This window comes from Hypoxylon trugodes, assembly GCF_022578975.1.
Source record: "Hypoxylon trugodes strain CBS 135444 unplaced genomic scaffold F4822scaffold_1, whole genome shotgun sequence".
Lineage (NCBI taxonomy): Eukaryota > Fungi > Ascomycota > Sordariomycetes > Xylariales > Hypoxylaceae > Hypoxylon > Hypoxylon trugodes.
The window spans coordinates 242,144-260,729 of record NW_026250016.1 but is presented as its reverse complement, the minus strand read 5'-3'; the positions used below and the strand labels follow the sequence as shown (position 1 = coordinate 260,729).

Genomic DNA, 18,586 nt, shown 5'->3' with positions numbered 1-18,586 from the left:
GCCCAGAGCCGCACCAAGTCAGAGCCCCTGCGCCATACCCTATAGAGCGTCTCGGCAATGGACAGCTAAGTGCGCCGGGGTCTTGGACGGGCGATATTCTCCAATTGAGTTCTCGTCAACGTTCCTCGTGATCTTCCTCTCACTTTCTTAGTTTACTTGTCGCTTCTGCTTCGCCGTAGTCTTTCGCTACGGCATTCTCCTTTCCCTCTCTCTTTTTCTCTTTGGATAGGTGTCCGACCGGTCGGCTCTTGGTGGTGTATTTGTTAATTTTTATTTAATTTTGTTTTTTTTGCTGGTTCCCGCCCTGCCTTCGCCGTACCGCCGTTCGTTTCCTCATTCGGGTATCCTAGAAGGATTTATTCATTCGCATTTTCTCACCTACATATCCGGGCTGTGAAGTAAACGAAGGGACCCGAAAGCGAGAGAATAGCTGCTGGGCCAGCGACGGATTGACGAGTAGCGGGAGGTCTGGAAGCGGGCGGTGAAAGCCTCAAGTCAATCATCCTTCGCATCTTGAGGTTGAATTGTACTTGTAAATCCGTGGTGAATCCATGCAGGGGTTCGAACGGGTAGCATCTACAAAACCCTGATCCTGCCAGAGATGGCAGTCCGACTCACATCGATCCTTCACCTAATAATAGGAGCTTGCAGCTTCGCCTCTGCTCTAGAACGCCGCAATGATCACTACGTCAAGCTACCTGTCGTGCACTCCACGAACAGAAAGGTATTCTCTGATTTTGGGGATAAGCGAGCGATAACCACTGTGTCACTCGCCAACCGATCCGACGTAGCATACTATGCACAATGTTTGTAAACCCCTCACTCACTTCGCCTCCTCCCGTCGAGTCACTTACTAAGTCATCAAAGTGGATATCGGCACACCTGCGCAACAAGTCTATGTACAATTAGATACAGGCTCGTTCGAACTGTGGGTGAATCCGGACTGTTCCGATCTTCAAGGCTCGGCGGATATTAGATTTTGCCGAGCAATAGGACACTATGAGCCAACAGACTCTTCCAGTGCTATTCAATTGGAGACTACGAAAACATTGAGGTATGGTATTGGCAGTGCAGACATACAATATGTCACCGATGATATTGGCCTTACGGGCACGAGTAAGTTCTCGTCTTAAATTGTAGGAGTGGCATATCAAATCTAACATTAGGCTAGACTCGAAGCTGAAAGGAGTCCAGTTCGGCGTCGCAACGCAAACTGATGATGAGTTCGCTGGTATCTTGGGGATAGGTCATGGGGTGAATGTGACTATCCGCTATAAGAACTTTATAGATGAGTTGGAGAGCCAGGGAGTGACGGAGACGAAAGCGTTTAGCTTAGCCCTCGGTAGTAAGGATGAGCAAGAGGGTGTTGTTATCTTCGGCGGACTGGATACTGGCAAATTTTCTGGTAACCTTACGACGTTACCCATCATCCCCGCGCAGGAGTCCCCCGACGGCGTTCCAAGATATTGGATAAACATGACGTCCTTGAGTCTTACTCCTCCGAGTGGCAAGACGAAACAGTACGAGAACACGACGATGGCCGTTTTCTTGGACAGTGGCGCGACGCTCACATTACTACCGACGAACCTAGCGAATTCGATCGCGGCGGACTTCGGTGCCGAAGCTACGGATGCTAACGGATTTTACCCGGTCAATTGTTCTCTCAACGACTTACCGGGTACTCTTAACTTCGCCTTCAATGGTCTGATGATACGGGTTCCGTACAATGAGCTAGTCCGGGAACTACAGACAAGTTTCGGTGTGCAATGTTTCTTGGGTATTAGCCCCAGTGACGATTTTCTTCTCCTTGGCGACACTATGTTGCGATCTGCCTATGCTGTTTTCGACCAGACTAACAACGCCATTCACCTCGCCCAGTACGTAAATTGTGGCACAAACGAGATAGAAGTCACCGATCAGATGAATATGGCGAATATTAAAGGAGACTGCGCTCCTCCCTCAGTGAAGGGCGAGTCGGCCACTACGGCAAGCACGAGTAGTGCTCCCGTCGCAACTAAGACTGCGGCTGGAACAGCAAAGGTTACTCCATCTGCCGCGAGTACGACTACTACGGCGGGAGCGGGAGGGTCGACAGTGGCCGATTCGTCAAGTTCCCAAGAACGGGTTGAATGGTGGATGGGGTTGATCATGATTGCATTCTGGGTTACCATAGCGTGATTTTTATTAGAGAGCGATATTATTAAATTCAAAATAGAAGCGACATTTTAAATGAAATTATCGAATAGGTATCTACCGACTCGTATGTACTGCTGCCACACTGCTGATCTTAATTGACCTGCCTAATGTTCGTACTCATAGATGATAACCAGTGTTCATATCTACTCCCCATGTATGAAGAAACATTACCCCCTTGAAATTTAATTCTATGTTAATCATAAACATCGCCCAAGACACCCCCTTTTCCTTCTGCTACTAGACATAAATACCCCAATATCCTCGCCACAAATATTGAGCATCTCACTAGCAGGATTGGTAGTCTATCGTATCCTCATCGAAGGAAACATAGCCTCATAGAATATCAACAGACGTATTTCTATAGTATAGGAATTGCTTTCATTAATATCGAGTTTAATTACCTGGGTATCTAGATAAATATTCTAGTCCAGCCCGGGTACCCGTTGTGATTCTTGGAAGGTTTACGACCACTCGGTTTATATCCATACCGCTGCTTTCCTAATTCAAACTATCATGGGCCCCAGGTTTATTCTCTTCGCTCATTGCGACTCGCTGCTCAATAGTTAACATTTGCGGACTTTGCCTCTAACGTTGATCTTCTCCCAGCCCCCTTACATCCACGATACGAGATGAAGATCCAAACGCATAGAAGCGAAGTCGTTTGAACCTACTCAATACAGATCAATCACTGCATATATCATGCAGTAGTTAATTATCTTAGGGTTTGACAGCATGCAGATCCAACTGATATCATAAATCTTATCACCTACCCCTTACTTCCATTCTTCAAGATCGAGGCATCTTGTGATACCCCATCTCAATAACCTCGGAACCCCAATAAATGAATCCGATTCGGTCCGGTATGCTGTAATATACGAGTTTGAAGCTCCCCTGCTGACGCCATATCTTGATAACCACTGACAGATCTCGGTCTAGGAACCGCACAGCACTGCGTTACGCGACATACGTGGGCGGTTATGTGTCGTGCTACTCTCCGCGGCACGTCCGGATATGAAGAGGACACCAACTGGAAAGTTGACGTCAGCCTCTAAATGGACGTCTTGTCATGATGTGTAGTTCTCCCTAGTCATGCTAGACTTCACATACTTTCTAAAGTTTGGATGACGGACACCTAGGTAAGTCACGCCATACAATCACATATTATCAATGTAGAGACAACGACAGAGTCAAAGTATGCCTGTTGAATGGCGTGAATTCCAAATTCATGATCGATTTATACAGTTACAGTGATGCGAAAATACGTGGTATCTCTAATAGTAAATACAAATAATTATGCATAAAAAGGGTACGCCTGCGTAAGGCATCTCCGTATACTGCATTCAAGATATACCATATACCTCCTACCTACGGATCCCTCAGATCCTCTATCTCTTCAAAACTCTCCTCGTAATCGTCCCCCTTTTCCCATCGGCCTCTGCCGGGCCACAAGCTTTCGAATACTTGATTTATTACATCGCGCACGCGACCAACTTCTTGGGCGCTCTCGGTCATGACGTCGTCGTTTAGACACCATTGCCCGAATGTCTTGCCTCTCCGTGTTGTGCGCTCTAGTAATTCCATCTCGGCTTGCTCTGCGTCTTTGACCATGACGAATTTCATAGCGTCTGTGTCAACGATAGTATGTTGATACTTCCGTAATGCTTTGACGATAACCTCGCGGTCGCGTGGCTTTGTCGCTTTAAGTGGGAGTAGTGGTTCAAGCCCACGTGGTTGAGTCGATAATAAGAATTTAATGAGGCAGTCACCACATTGTGGTCGTTGGTATGATAATCGAGAGAAGACATTAGATGCACTAAAGTCCGGGTTGGGTGTTGTGGTGTCTGAGAGCGACGATGCAAATGAATCGCCAAAGCACTTGTCCACGCTGAAATCGCCACACTTAATATTGCGAATAGTTTCCGGCCCGTCAAGTGACGTCCACAACACATTGATGTTCACGTTAGGTGGTTGGAGCCCCGCTTTCTGTAGCATCTGCGGTAGCTTGTAAAACATCCGGTCCCGGTCTGGGCTCTGTGCCGCGGGCTTGGACGAATCCTTGACGGCGAGTTGTCGCCAGCCAGGCTCGACTGCTTGGAGAATGTGTTGCCTCTCAGTCCAGTCGAGGTATCCGTCCGAGTTCTCATCAGAGCGCGACATGATAAAGGACCAGAGCAGTGCTTCCCTAAATCTCTCAATGGTGTAGTGGAAGCTAGCGTACCAGGGATATATCTGGTATTTTGACTCGCCACGGAATCGCTCGCAAGCGCCCTTGGCAGAGGGTTGTGGGAAGGAAGACATTGCCTCTTCCATTACTGTCCGTGAGACGGAATGGGTGAAATGAGCTTGAACGTGACGGTTACGTTGACCGAACCTATGGTTCAAGAGGTATGAGGTGTAGTAGACAAAAGGCTTCTCGCCAAACGAAGGAATTTGGTCTTTTCCACCAAGATGTTTAACGTTATAGTGATCGCTTTTGAAGCCCATGACAGGTCCAAATAAAGGTGAGTAGAAGTCTGAGGCCTCATGAGGCATACCTAGGAACATGTCATCAGACAGTGCGACAAGTTGGTCTGTCGACGACGGTGTCATAAATATTTGAGATTCGATGGAAAGTGAGTTGAAGGTGGGGAGGCATTCTTTCTCTTGTTCGCGGAAGAATGATTCGTGGCTGAGGACCTGTACATGCTCATTGGTGTTTTCATCATCCTTGAGCCACGTAGGTCTTTGGGGACGCATATTCTCTCCATATGAGCCGCTGCCGACTGAATTGACGAGAAGTTGGATTTTGTTGATGAAACCCTTAGCATAAACGTCGAGACTGCGGAGTGAGTATCTCAACTCATCCCAATCGCGGTATCTGTTGATACTATGTTGTGATATCCACTTACCCTCCCGGTCATTGAGGGGGGAATCCAGCTCGTAACTATGTCGTATGTTCTTGAAGTCATCTTCGGAACCATTAACCCAATTGTAGACGAAGTCGATCTTTGGCTCGGCCAGCGGACCATGCTTTTCGGCGTCGAAGTGTCCTGACGAGAGCCATTCGTCCTCCCACCCCTCTAGCTTGATATTCTTCACCGCCTCCTCGAATGATATTCGTATAACATCTGGTAGTACATGATAAAGGGTCTTCTCTTCCTTAGCCGGGCGGTGTTCGTGTATTGTGTTCTCGTTATTACTCTGAGACAATACGACAGCACCGCCGCCGACCCATTGTGATGGCTTGCTATCGAAGGTAGCATGCCGTACCAGTTGAAACGTCGTATAACTTTGCCCTTCCGTATGTGTTGTGCTCCATTTGGTATCAATGAATATCCACCCCAATGCTAGGAAGCAGACTAGAAATATTATTCTCCGTATACGCCGTGATGTAAATGTGCCTTGTTCTATAGGAGAACTTGGGACTTTTATGAGGAGTCGTGGTAGCATTCTTGGCGACAACATGGTCTTGGAATAATCGATTGGACTTTGGCTCCGACTGGGTATAGAGATGTTTCCGCCTGCCCACACCATCTTGAGAGATCCGGCACGTTTTTCTCTCGACTTGGCCTGTCTTATCGTTGCGATAATGTACTCGTCAATCGGACCCAACCTCGAGCGATTGTTAGCAGCCTTCCCTTTCGAGAATCTCGAAAAAGTTTTCAGGTTTTTCCTGCCTCGGATATAGTGCAAAAGTAAAAGAGTGGAATGACAAACAAAGTTGCCGTAACGTAACGAGAAAAGAATCGCGTGCTCTGTTTCTCACATGCTCGGTCCGGATAACTACAGGGGCATCACCTTGCGGAAAGCCAATCTCGACGTCGAAGAGCTGAATCTGTTATCAAGCCGGAGTATCAAATCGGAGTGGAAGGTCTCACTATGGTTGCACCTCCGGACGATGAAGCATTCTCACAGGCAGGTAGGAGACCTAACAAGTAAACAATATAGGAAACAGATCGACGACACACGACCACTTTCCTAGTTGACTTAGACTCACATTATCATGCCGGCGTCCCTGAATTCCATAAAATCCACGAATCAGACAAAGAGGGTGTAGGGTAGAACTAGGCGCTGCAAGGTCCATGGTAAGTGGAAGGGGGCCGAAATGCGTGACGAAGATCCCAACTTCTGGGATATAGAAATTTGCCTTCCCGTCCAGGTTTCCAGAACTGCCAAGATAATAGCTTGCCTACTGAGTGGAGGGTGGGGAGAACAAACAGTCACCCCCACACGTCATGAAAGTAGCGATAATATGAATTACAAAAGATCTAGGGTACCTGAGTAATGTAATAGGCGTCTCTGCATGAGTCAGGTACCGATGGTCGAGGAGAGGTTGCTGCTACCCAATCACACAAGCTAGTGGCTAGTGTAGAGGGCGTACAACAGCCCTGGTCATCGTCCTATAATGCCGGCATTTGGGAGATAGACGATATGTCAAACCAGTAACGCAGATATTGGTCCGTGGTACTTGGCACGAACTAACTGTGTTCGATCACCCTCATTTTTGCTCCTCTTTTCGTCTCAAGTCCTGAATATCTGTATCTGACTGTTGGGGATCTTCTCATTCGGATTTCTGACTCCCGAGGCAACTCTCTGCTATCTGATCTCGTCATCCTGATGTGCTATGCTATCAAAAAGTTATCAAGGTCGTTGAATTCTGCCTCCTTCTCTTCTTAGCAATAGCACACGTGCCACTCCAAACTCGAGTTTTGTTTGAAGTCGCGTGCGGCGATACCCCTTTGAAAGACCTTCCGAATGGGGCTATTGAAGATTGCAATGGAGGTATGTTATTTGACCGGACGCATGACTATCGCAAAGGACTAGTTTGGTTAGAGAAATGATCAGCCCTTTGGTAGCTGACGGACCAGGGGGCTAGTAGAGATATAAAAGTTTAGAGGGAAGAATTGGACGAATACAAGTCTGATTAATACCACTAATACCACGATAAATACCATAATATCTGCAGGGCTCACGAGCCTGCGACAACGCAACGTCTTGGCAACGTCTTGGCACGACGCATACTAGGCTGCTAAAGAGCTTAACTTGCAGATCCGGCATTACCGTTATTTCTGATTGGAGATTTCCCGTCTTGGCTTGCATCGTGTAGTCTCTTGGCCTGCATCTTCATCTGAAGTGATCGTCTTGGATTCTTACCGGTTAGGCGGTTCTCATTTTGAGGGTGTTAAGGACGTTGAGAGAAGTTCGAGCTTCGGGCTCGGAGACGATGCCCATGGATCCCCTTATCTGCAAAGAGACCTCCTGTGTTAGGTTTGACTCGACTTACAGGTACTTTCATGTGACGTTTCGTTGGCCTATGTCGAGCATTCGGGAGGTACGGAATCTAGCATCTTGATCCTATTGTTAGACCATACCCTACCCTTTATATTTTCTCAGCAACTTTCGGTGAAGGGGCTGCATTGTACCATCTACAAACATTCCTATATTGGTTGTTTTCCCCGGTTGACGCTTGTCAAATCTGTCCCTTGCGGCAATGCGCGAATCTAACCAATTTGAATCGTCGGTCTACTACACTCGTTAACGGAGCCATCAGATAGAATCGGCCTCGGCGCGCGATCAAAGTCCGTCCTGCTACGAAGCCGTGTTTTATGCTATATGACGTGCGAACGGGGCTGTCGCGATCCGGCCTATCATTGCGTATGTCAGGAAGCTCGAATCTTGCTAATAGGAAAGGGGCCTGCTAAGCAACAGACGGAGAGTTGGATTCTCACATCCTTTTTTGTTTTAGAGCTTATACATAGCTCTGCGATAGATTGTAGAATTTCGAAATATCAGCCGGGTAGCGTCGACTAAACGGTATCTCAACGGCCATGCATTTAGGTCATCAATCCAGGGAGGATGAAGAGGCTCTTCTACCTCAACTTTCAGTAGAAGAGCCAATTCGCACGAGGTGGTCATCATCATGGAGGGGCAATTTTCAGTCATTTTCATTCCGGGTCGCCATTTGGCAATGTCTCGCCTTCCTAAGGCCAAGCTTCTTAGCAAAGCGGTCGCCAACTTCAGAAGCATCGGAGAAATCCAATGCGCCAAGGAAACCACATTCGACGGAGTATCTCGACGGCGTTCGTGGCGTCGCATCCTTGATTGTTTTCATCTTGCACTGGGCTCACGTCCCCTACCCGTCCATTAACTCAGGATGGGGTTTCAAGGACAATACGTCTTTCTGGTTACTTCCGTTCATCCGGATAATTTACTCGGGCGCCGCGATGGTCGCGGTATTCTTCGTTGTCTCTGGTTTTGTATTGTCTCATCGATTCGTTCAGCGCATGCACCGCCATGAGTACAATGACTTGTTATCCGGGCTGACCTCGCTTACTTTCCGGCGAGCCATCCGTTTGTTCCTGCCGGCATTTGCATCCAGCACGATGGCTTTCGTCTGTGCCTACCTCGGCCTAATCAGTGTACCGGAGAAGGTAGATGGGAAGCCATTCGAACATAGCTTCTCTTCATACATCGAGTATCTCGACATGGAATCGAACCCGTGGGATTGGACGATGGACTTTTCTGGCTTTTACAACCCTCAACTATGGTCTATTGCTGTCGAGTTCCGTGGTTCCATGGTTGTCTTCCTTCTCATCGTCGGACTAGCTAAGACGAGGACTGCTGTTCGACTGTTTGTTCAAAGCTTCCTCATAGTCCATTCTTTCATTCACAAGCGTTGGGACCTTGCTCTGTTTATTGCCGGCATGTCCTTAGCAGAACTAGAAGTGCTGCTGAAGAAGCCGAACAACCCATCAGCAAGGAGGGTAGTGAACGTATTGCTTGTGCTTGCTATGATACTCGGTCTTTTCCTCTGTGGCTACCCTCGAGATCATAACACCAAGACCCCTGGTTATATGTGGTCGAAATACGTTTGGCCGTTCGGTGCATATCGTCGTCGGTTCTGGCTTGCGATCGGTGCGATGCTATTTGTCGGCCCTGTCGCATTCCTACCATCTGTTCAATCCATCTTTCTCACTCGGCCTGCTCGGTATCTTGGGCGCATAAGCTTCGCGCTCTATCTCGTTCACGGTCTTGGGAATCGGACGATCGGCAAATGGCTGCTTGATATTTGCTGGGATGTGATCGGTAAGGAGGGGCTTTGGCCATATGCTATAAGCTTCACAATCGCTTCCGCGTTGTACTTCCCGCTTGTGATGTGGGCTTCCGATGTATTTTGGAGAGGGGTCGATGTCCCTTCAACGAATTTTGCTAAATGGTTCGAGAAGAGGTGTGCCGCGCCAGAAAGTGTGAGGTGAAAGGCTCGCAGCTGGGCCTGCGATATCTGTTCCAAGCAGTCATCATTGTATATAAACAATAGTTTGAACATAATCGAAATGAATTCGCTTTTCAATTACTCAAGTCCCTATGGTATGATGCTGAGATGTAGGTGTACAAGCCTAAGTGTCGGAGTGAGTTCAGTAACGGTCATCATCCTTGTTTAATATGTTTAGTAGATATACTGTATACGGGAGGTAAGACAGGGGAATGGCTTCTATCTTTAAGCATCGGATAGACCACCCAACCGCTAAAAACCCAGTGTAAATTGACAGTGTGGTGGCTTATGTGGCTTCCCGGGGTGCCAATCCATCCATTAATGGAACTGATAGAAGGGATACATAGCGTCCTAGGTACATACATACATGCACCTAAACTTTCCACGCCGAAGCGCTAAAAGCATTATATATTAAAGGCCCTTAGGGCTCGGGCTTCTGACGGTCGAGCAATCTGTCGTGTAGCTGAATAAGAAGACTGGAAATATTGCGACCTCGTAATTGAAACGAGGACGTACTCCTCTATATTAAGCGTAGATTAAATAATAGTGATTTCCAATATATAGAAGTTTTGAGATAGCACCACAGTCTAGATATATCGACTATGCCCAGCCCAGCTCGCAGCTCTTTTGCGAAGACCATGGCCGCTCATTTTGACTCGCTCGCTTTAAACATGCACGTATAATAAACAGAGACCCGAGCCCATATGGACGCACTTAATGCTTACAAGTCAACGCGCTGAACTCATCGGACCATCTAAGACCACCCATAATAGCTACCATAATGGCTAACGCCGTGACAACGCTTGTACAGCCATATATGTAGCCATGCCGCCTCCTCAGAGCAGTCAGCTCAGCAACCCAAGTAGACACGGTAGTCAGACAGCCACAAAAGCCGTCTTCAATCCCCTGAAGGACTTGGCAACCAATGACACCACCAAGCGGAACATGCGCAAGGTCCCAGCCCATTCCTAGGATCGCAGTACCGAAGACATTGACGGCGAAAGTACCTAATGGGAATGAGGGAAGATAACCATTAAGGTAGAGCGACGCGTAGAAGCGGCCCAAGCAACCTAGTGGCGCAAAGACCAAGGAGAAAGTCGCACGGCCGCGCCAAATCTCCGCCGCTCCGGGGTTACTAAACCGGTCTGGTGGGAGGATCGACAAGAGGATAGCTCCGATCCACGATCCCCAGGCGAGGAAGACAGCAAACCGATCGAGAAATTTGCGTGTGAAGAGGAAGGGGAGTGAAGGTGTGATTGGCTCTAGAGCTAATGCGAGTTGAGCTCCGACGAGGAGACCGGCAATAGACAAAGAGACGGTGGTCAGTATTACGGCGATAAGGGCCATGAATGAGTAGCCCCCATTTCGTGGGGTAGTGATCGAGCCTGCATCTGGTGCTAGCAAGTCGTTAGACAGGGCTAGGAAGATGTCGCGTATAAACGACGAGAAAGATGTGAAGGAACCGCAAAACCCCGTTGCAAGACCAATGTAAAGCGGTATGGTTTTCTTGGTGGCCATGTGGGCTTTCTTCGCAGCAGCTAGGTCAATATCGGAGTTAGAGCCGGACCCTCCTGTTTCCTCATCCAAGCCATTTTGCTTTGCCCTAAGGAGTTGTAATTCATACGTCGGAGTGCCCCATTCAAAGCGGAATAGCATGCGGTCTTCCGCCAAGAAACCCAAGACCAGACTACCGGCAAAATTGGGCCACACGGAGCTGAAAGAGACAGGGGCACCGGCATAAAATGTTAGAGCCTGTAGTCCGAGCCGCGCGAGAGTACCAAGCAGTGCGAACAGTATGAGATAAGATATGGTGTAGATCTCAGTTGCTAACCTCGAAACCTCTTCGACTGTTGGCTTTTCGGTTTCTTCTTGTTGACCCCCACTCCGTCTTTGAGCTTCTTGGTGAGTGGAATATGTCCGCTCAAGAGCTCTTTCCTCTTCGAGCGAGGGGCTTGGACGCCACCGACGCTCATCTCGGCTTGGGATAGGAGCAATTTCCTCTAGCTCGGGGACATTTGCATAGGAGTCCGGGATATTGTAACTGGTTTGAGACACAGACGAACGCCTCCGTTGTGCCCGCGCCTGCAGACGCTTCTGTTCCTCGAAATCGACTGGACCTGCTGGATCTAGTCGATCTGCATCTTCGTCCACGTCATGAATGTTTTTGTACGACTCTGGCGCGTCGTAATCGGGTGAAGATGGCTCTGAAGTATTATGCTGTTGCCTTGAATGGGCGGCCTCCTGCTGTGCTATGGTTTGGCCGGACACAGATTGGGCGCCATCTTCGGGTGCTGTGTGTCGTTCCGCATTTGATCGTGAGGGGACATGCGACCGATTACCGTCCATCTCACTGTCCTCCCTCGCAATATAAACTCATAAATTCCAGGATATGAATGTCGAAGTAATTTAGATATTAAAGATTAAAACAATTATTTGTATCACCAACTAGAGTAAGAATTGGTGTATAAAATAGCTAGAGATAGCTATTTTGGTATCTCTCTCATGTTGACGTTGTAAAAAGTTGAAGAATTTGGGATTGGCGTCGCCGCATTTAATTTCTCTTGGCACGTGTTTTCGGTCATTGCACGGATAGTATGTGTATTAGGTAATTACGGATCAATTTACGGTGCTCCTAGTCAAGGTCTACCGTATGAAGGGACTGTCATTTGAAAGGCACCGTAATTCAAACGCGTTTTAGCCTTGCTTCGTTAGGCCTAGTCTAGGCACCGCTTCCACTTGGGCAGCTAGTCTTATCTATGTATATCACCGTTATCGTAAATAGAGTCCAAGCGCGGCTGTCATGGCGGGGCAGTGGGGTTAGTGGTAGCTGCCCCGCGTCTTGTGATAGCTCAGGAGCTTCTTTGATAGTGCTTGGTAAAGGAATGGGAAGGCTCTATTTGTTCCCGTGCCAATGAATGCATGCCGCATCTCGCATTGCACTTGCGAACTAAAAATCAACCCGACGTAAGTTCATAAGTCAGACGAATGGAAGTAGCGGTCTTTTCTTCTTTTTCTAATCTTAAATCTCTCTTTCTCTCTCTATATCTTCAACTTAGATATTTTATAGTTTTTACCTTCATTCACTTGTGATTCTTGAAGCTTCATAAAATAATCAGTTTGTGTTTGTATCGACCCAAGCATTGCTTTCTTGTTGGACTACCACGAATACCTTATATACGAACACCTACCATTATACACCATAGTTGCGATAATACTATACCTTACAAAATGTCGCTACCTTCCAACGTCCATGTGTCTAAACACCCGTGCCTTATGGCAAAGTTGAGTCGTCTGCGGTCCAAGAACACGGATTCGCGGGAAGTCAAATCGCTAGTAAACGACATTGCTCTGATTCTCGGGTGCGAAGCTCTAGCTTCATCATTGACACCTCACGATGGACCAAAAGTGGGTAGTTTGTGAATGTTGCACCTGTATACGAAAATAAGCGGCTTATCGGGTAGTAATTAACATAAGGCTCTACTACATAGGGCGAGACTCCTATCGGATTCGAATACACCACGACTACGGTACGGCCGGAAGCGTTATCAATAGTGCCCATTCTTAGATCGGGGTTGGGCATGGTAGAAGGTGAGAGTCATTGTAATCCCTTTTCACCAGCACGACTCGTCCTAACGCATAGGCAATTTAGCAATTCAAACCCTTCTTCCCGAGCCGGTCCCCGTGCACCACCTAGGGCTATACCGAGAACCTAGCACACTCGAACCCGTCGAGTACTACAACAACTTGCCACACCATATCCCCACATCGGCTACCGAGCCTGGAACCAATGCTTCTAGCTTGGCTATCATTGTGGACCCAGTTATTGCGACCGGAGGAACTTGTGCTGCCGCTATCCAGACACTTAAAGAATGGGGTGTTAAGAGAATCATTGTTCTATCGGTCATCGCCGCAGCACCAGGTGTAACAGTTGCCGCTAAGGAGTGGCCTGAGGCCGTCGAGATATGGGTTGCGGGTGTCGATGCAGAACTCACACCAAACGGCATGGTAAAGCCTGGTGTGGGAGACGTGGGTGACCGCTTATTCTTGACGATAGGAAAGTAAAGATACCAGTGGGAAATGCATGGATTCAATAGACATTGGCTAGATTGGCAACAACTAGGTATTGGGTTGCTATCCGTTTAAGTTATTACAATGGCGCATACCTTTCTTCGTCAACTGTTGTGCTGTTCTTCCAGCAATCCTCCACCCATTGTCGTGAGACTACTCTCGGAACGGGGGTCCGGGCACTGATGATCGAACGCACTTCTGCTGCTTGTTCCATCTCCCCTTTCTCGCTACCACTCATTATAACTACGTGAGTTATGCTTCCGTCGTCTAGCTCCTCGACTATCGAACCACCTCCATATTTAACCCAATTCTTCAATTTGAGACACGAAATAGGTGTGATATCGTCTGTAGCCGAAAAATGCACTCGTGCGCCTCTGAAGATATAACTCCTCAAATTGCCGATGTCGTGACCATGCTGAATTAGTTGGTTTAGAAACTCGTCCTTGTTGAATGGTTCTTCGATGAGGGCTTCCTGTTTTGGCATTGATTTCAGCACTTTTCGTAACTCCTTCAAATCCAGGTCTCTTGCATAACTGTCACCGAACTCATCTACGTTTTCTTCCGCGTGGTGTGCCGTAGCTTCGGTAGTGTGGAATAAGTGACCGCTCTCATAAGGCAGTAGGAAATCCTCATCACGCTGCGCAAGACAATCCAGTATCCATTTGGGCCTGATAATATCCACGTCCCCTGCCTTGATTAGACTGGCGACTTTGACGACCTTTTTCTCGGCAATGAGAAGCATGCCACTTTCTGGATCTGCTCTCTGGTATATTTTGCCGCCGTTCTCTTTTATCAACCTTTCGAGTTGTGTCTTGGTCTTCTTGACTGGTGTCGTGCAATCCGTTAAAACACAAAACTCCAAGCCGTCGAATACTTTAGTTTTAGGTCCATCAAACAATGCCAGTGCGGTATTATCCTGACCGGCAATGACGATATCCCTTTTAGTCCGTTTGGCGGAGCGCTTCCTACGCGACTCCATTTTCATGGCCTTTTCTTTATTTTCATTCTCGGCTCGGATTTTCATATCCACAAATCCTTGGAAATCTAGACATGAGTCCCAGCTTCGGTCAGTCCGCATACTTTTGAATCGTGGGAATCGTAACGTAATGCCAGTAGCAAATTGATCGGATTCTCCCGCACTGGCCGCCTTAACCGAAATGACGATGGACTCGCTTGGGCGAATCCATACGTCGGGTCTGAGATATTGGTACTTATCTCCGCCGGCAAGTTGGATGTACTTGTTCGGTGGTTTCTTCTGGTCCCAAATATTCCATTTTCCTTCCGTGTGATGTCTAATCTCGGCAAGATCTTCAGCTCTGAAACCGCCGCCAACCTTCACAAAGCTGAAGCATGTTTCCGCACTGGCACCTGCTTTGATATCGTTCTCCGAAGCGCGCAGACCACAGAGGAAAGAACCTATCGCACCACCACGATGACCAGACCCGTAGTATCCTCCAATAATCACGACATCCACCGACTCGCCAAAACCGCTCATGTATTCGGGCTTGACTTTAATCCAGTTGTCGCTACGATCGGCGAGGGAGTACATGGAGCGCGGATTCTTGATGACCAAACCTTCGGAAGCATCAGAAACGATTTGCCGAAGCATTGGCTCAATCACATCAGCCGAGGTAGCTTTATCATACTTGTGTACCTCTAATCGGTATGGCACACCTCGTACAGCTTTCTCGAGCGCATTTCGCCGGTCTCGCAAGGTGTACTGGGTTAAAGGCTGATTATTTAAGTAGAGTATGTCGAAGACGCGGAGAACCGGTCGTGGCGCATTATCTTTATGAGGGTTTCGTTGTTCCGCAAGAGCTGCTGTTTTTAGGGTACCGAATCCCAATACCTTATCGATTTCTGGATCCCACACAATCATTTCGCCGTCGAGGATGATATTTCGTACACCTGGAGCAAAGGCATCTTTGAGGTGGCGAGTGAGTGATCCTGTCTGGTCCTCAAAACCTTCTCCGTAGAGATACGTGTAATCCTTGGCTTTTCTTGACCAAAAGCGGAATTTCATGCCACCAGGAATATCATCATCTTCTTCCATGTGTAATTGCATTCGCTCACCATCCAACTTTTCTTCTACCCAGAATTGGTCATCGCCTTCAACGCGATTTGTTGCATTGAGCTTATCGACCATCTTTTGGAAAGAAGCAGACATTTGGTAATGACAAAGCATGGGTTGGAAGCATTGCATCAATGTGACATTTGTTTGGCCATCCGTGAGACGGAATTTAGGATCATAGAGGTCCCAACAGACCTGGCGTAAACTCGAAGATACGCTGTATAGATCCTGCGCATCGGGATGCCATAATTCCATGAAGGTTCTCTCCGTAGCTCCTACTCTCATTTGCTTCAGGATGATACGGATGAGCCATCTTAACTCTTCTGCGTTCATGCGCTGATAGAAGGTCTCGAATATTGGTAGTTGTTCGCTCTCGCCGGATGATGCAGCTAGCTTGTCTAGTAATTCGTTAACGTCTGCGATACGCATATCCCCAGGATCTATGCGCATGGGTCTTTTGGATAACACGTCAAAACATCTCCCAGCGAAATCGCCGGCAGCGCGGGCGGTTCCTGATCGGACGGGTTCTTTCCAATGTAAGATACTATATCCATCTTCGGAATTTCTGTCGATCCTCATCAATTTGACAAGTAGTCTGCCAATATTGCTCTCTTTAAGTCCGTACATTCCTCTATCGCGATCTGAGCTGGGTAAAATCAATCGCATAGCAGGGTAAAAGTCATTTCCGACTTCGTTCCTCCATTTTGATATGAAGCGCTCGATGATGTTGCGCTTCTGCTCATGTGGAGAGAGTTTATTAGATTTATGAGGACCGGCTCTGGAACGAGCAGCTTTAGGACCGGATTGACTCTTATTCTCGCTTAGAGGATCGAAGAGATCTTTGAACAAATCCGAAAAGAATAAAGTTCGTGAATGATTCTTCGGTCGGTTGGGATATCTTCATGAAATATTAGCTTGGCGTGAATATGGACGTACGTGCGAGGTTGATTTGTGTAGCTCACTTCACGTCTAAATCGTCAAGTGTTTGACCTCCTGTCGCATATTGGCGACGCTCTTCATCTCCGGCGCCATCATCTCGAATCTTCTCACGTCTCTGACTCATTCTCATCAATATCCCAAGTTTCAATGGATAGGGTGAATTGTGAATTCCGATTTGAGCATCAATTATCTAATCATCATCCAATGGTTTTGCTGTTTCGTCACATGGTCCGGTGTAGTTGCTCAAGAAGCTAGGTCATGGGATAACTTTTGAAAATTGATAGAAAAAAGTTGACATTGACCAAGATATTTGAGGTAGGATCATCTCTTGGATTTAAAATTTACTTATATGCCAGATACATAAAATGATTGGATGTGTGTAAGCTGTGATATGTTGGTGAAGGTGTTGCCTAGGAGAGAGTTCTGCCTGTTTGAATTGAAGGTAGGTACCGTATTACGGAGTCACATAAAGGATAAAATACCGTATGATAAACCGTAATAAATTGGAAAAGGGACCAAGTTTCATTGGCCGATAGCAGTAGATGATTGTGCACATTTTAATGTGGAGACCAATCAACGCGTTCCCGGGAAACCCTCAACGCGACATCGACACTGCACCTACCCTGTACCCACTTGTCGATCCAAACAGCACTGGTCTTGCAGGGCAGGAGCAGTCTAACTAGATACATTACCATGTGATGCGTAAGATCAACTTTTTATTTTCTTAAGCTTTTAGTTTCTTAAACCAATGCAACCCAATTGGTCCCCTCGAAACAAAAAACACAAACACGAGACGCAGTCATCTCCATCTCCTGTATGACTGCAGGCCTTCTCCGAATCCTGCCCTCAAGACCCTTGCGCTTACGACATACCTTCCCACCATTACACTCTCATGCATTCGCGTATCTCTCAAACTCCCCTCTTAATACGATGTTAGGTCGGGCTGTAGAGAGGAGGAAGGCGGACGCGCCCACGGCACCCCCCGCCAGGAATGACCTCGCGAAGGAATTGTTTCCTTCAAGTAGTCCAACTGCTCATGATGGAAACATTGCGCAATGGATTTCCTCCAATAAAAGCCGTGTCAAACCCTTTTTGGGTGCCGCGTCGGGATCTTCGAAGGCAGTAGGAAAAGGCGTTGATCATACATTACAGCCTACCTCTAACAATCTACAACAACTTCGTCAATACAAATCACTTACTCCCTCTACCACCGCTGCCAGCTCTGTTCGGCGTTCCGAAAGTTTCGCATCCCTCTGTACCAATCCCACATCTTTCCTCGAGACACCCGAACCCGAATCTGTTCGTGCTCCGTCACATAGCAAGACAGATCCGGCCTACTTTGACGACGGTGACTTTAGTGACGATAATACTCTGGAGTTGGATTTGGAATACCAACTTCCTGCTCATCTTCCTCCTCCACCAGCCGCCTCGAAACCCTCTGCAGCTCCGGCTCCGGCTCCTTTGGCCCAACCACCTACCAGCCAAAAAATACCCTGGTCTTCCTCACCACGGGCGCATTTATATCCAAAGAACCCCCCGAACAATGCGTTGAAACGCAACTCGTCGGATGACGTCCGGCGACCTGAACCACCACCGGCCAAGAAGAGGAGCCTGCCTGGGAGCTACAAGCGGGGCAATCCGGTGCAACCTGACCGGGATGGGGACCATGATGATGTTCACGAGAAGGCAAAGTTGGCTACTCCGGCGGCTAAAAAGAAGGGAGATATGTCTTGGGACATGTCACAGAGTGCTATCAAAGAGCGTCGAAAACAGCTCAAAAATCAGAATAAAAAGTCCGAAACCGATCCTGGGTACTCTGCCGACGAAATTCGCGCTTCTACCGATGACCATGCTAAACACAAGGCTAAAGCTTCTGCGATATCTCTAAGTTCTGAACAGCAGCATGTTATCGACCTAGTCATTCGAGAGAAGCAAAGTGTATTCTTCACTGGTCCTGCCGGTACTGGTAAATCCGTTTTGATGCGAGCGATTATCGCCGAATTAAGGAAAAAATGGGCTCGCGATCCGGAATGTCTTAGTGTCACCGCCTCTACTGGTCT

At 47.7% G+C, this 18,586-nt stretch overlaps 6 protein-coding genes across 6 annotated transcripts; 3 read left to right on the top strand and 3 right to left on the bottom strand.

Annotated features, from left to right (window-relative positions):
- Positions 1 to 297: 297 nt before the first annotated feature.
- On the top strand, positions 298 to 2,263 carry F4822DRAFT_2761 (acid protease). The gene is made up of 3 exons (XM_051454796.1): positions 298 to 806; positions 868 to 1,116; positions 1,172 to 2,263. The coding sequence occupies exons 1-3, from the start codon at positions 602 to 604 to the stop codon at positions 2,176 to 2,178; spliced, it is 1,461 nt and encodes a 486-aa protein (XP_051318953.1). The 5' UTR covers positions 298 to 601; the 3' UTR covers positions 2,179 to 2,263.
- A 518-nt stretch (positions 2,264 to 2,781) lies between these two features.
- F4822DRAFT_435577 (uncharacterized protein) lies at positions 2,782 to 5,494 on the bottom strand (the record flags this gene model as incomplete). The annotated part of the gene is made up of 3 exons (XM_051462215.1): positions 2,782 to 2,806; positions 3,566 to 5,376; positions 5,456 to 5,494. The coding sequence occupies 3 exons, from the start codon at positions 5,492 to 5,494 to the stop codon at positions 2,782 to 2,784; spliced, it is 1,875 nt and encodes a 624-aa protein (XP_051318952.1).
- A 2,145-nt stretch (positions 5,495 to 7,639) lies between these two features.
- On the top strand, positions 7,640 to 9,608 carry F4822DRAFT_2736 (acyltransferase family-domain-containing protein). Its single transcript, XM_051454749.1, has one exon. The coding sequence runs from the start codon at positions 8,004 to 8,006 to the stop codon at positions 9,429 to 9,431; it is 1,428 nt and encodes a 475-aa protein (XP_051318951.1). The 5' UTR covers positions 7,640 to 8,003; the 3' UTR covers positions 9,432 to 9,608.
- Positions 9,609 to 9,620: 12 nt separating this feature from the next.
- Positions 9,621 to 12,016, bottom strand: F4822DRAFT_383760 (uncharacterized protein). The gene has a single exon (XM_051456466.1). It carries the CDS (start codon positions 11,792 to 11,794, stop codon positions 10,163 to 10,165), a length of 1,632 nt encoding a protein of 543 aa, XP_051318950.1. The 5' UTR covers positions 11,795 to 12,016; the 3' UTR covers positions 9,621 to 10,162.
- A 291-nt stretch (positions 12,017 to 12,307) lies between these two features.
- F4822DRAFT_2691 (PRTase-like protein) lies at positions 12,308 to 13,553 on the top strand. The gene is made up of 3 exons (XM_051454676.1): positions 12,308 to 12,853; positions 12,937 to 13,036; positions 13,098 to 13,553. The coding sequence occupies exons 1-3, from the start codon at positions 12,677 to 12,679 to the stop codon at positions 13,508 to 13,510; spliced, it is 690 nt and encodes a 229-aa protein (XP_051318949.1). The 5' UTR covers positions 12,308 to 12,676; the 3' UTR covers positions 13,511 to 13,553.
- On the bottom strand, positions 13,095 to 16,935 carry F4822DRAFT_2697 (ATP-dependent DNA ligase). The gene is made up of 2 exons (XM_051454686.1): positions 16,550 to 16,935; positions 13,095 to 16,485 (listed from the first exon to the last, which is right to left on the bottom strand). Exons 1-2 carry the CDS (start codon positions 16,654 to 16,656, stop codon positions 13,596 to 13,598), a joined length of 2,997 nt encoding a protein of 998 aa, XP_051318948.1. The 5' UTR covers positions 16,657 to 16,935; the 3' UTR covers positions 13,095 to 13,595.
- Between the last annotated feature and the right edge of the window lie 1,651 nt (positions 16,936 to 18,586).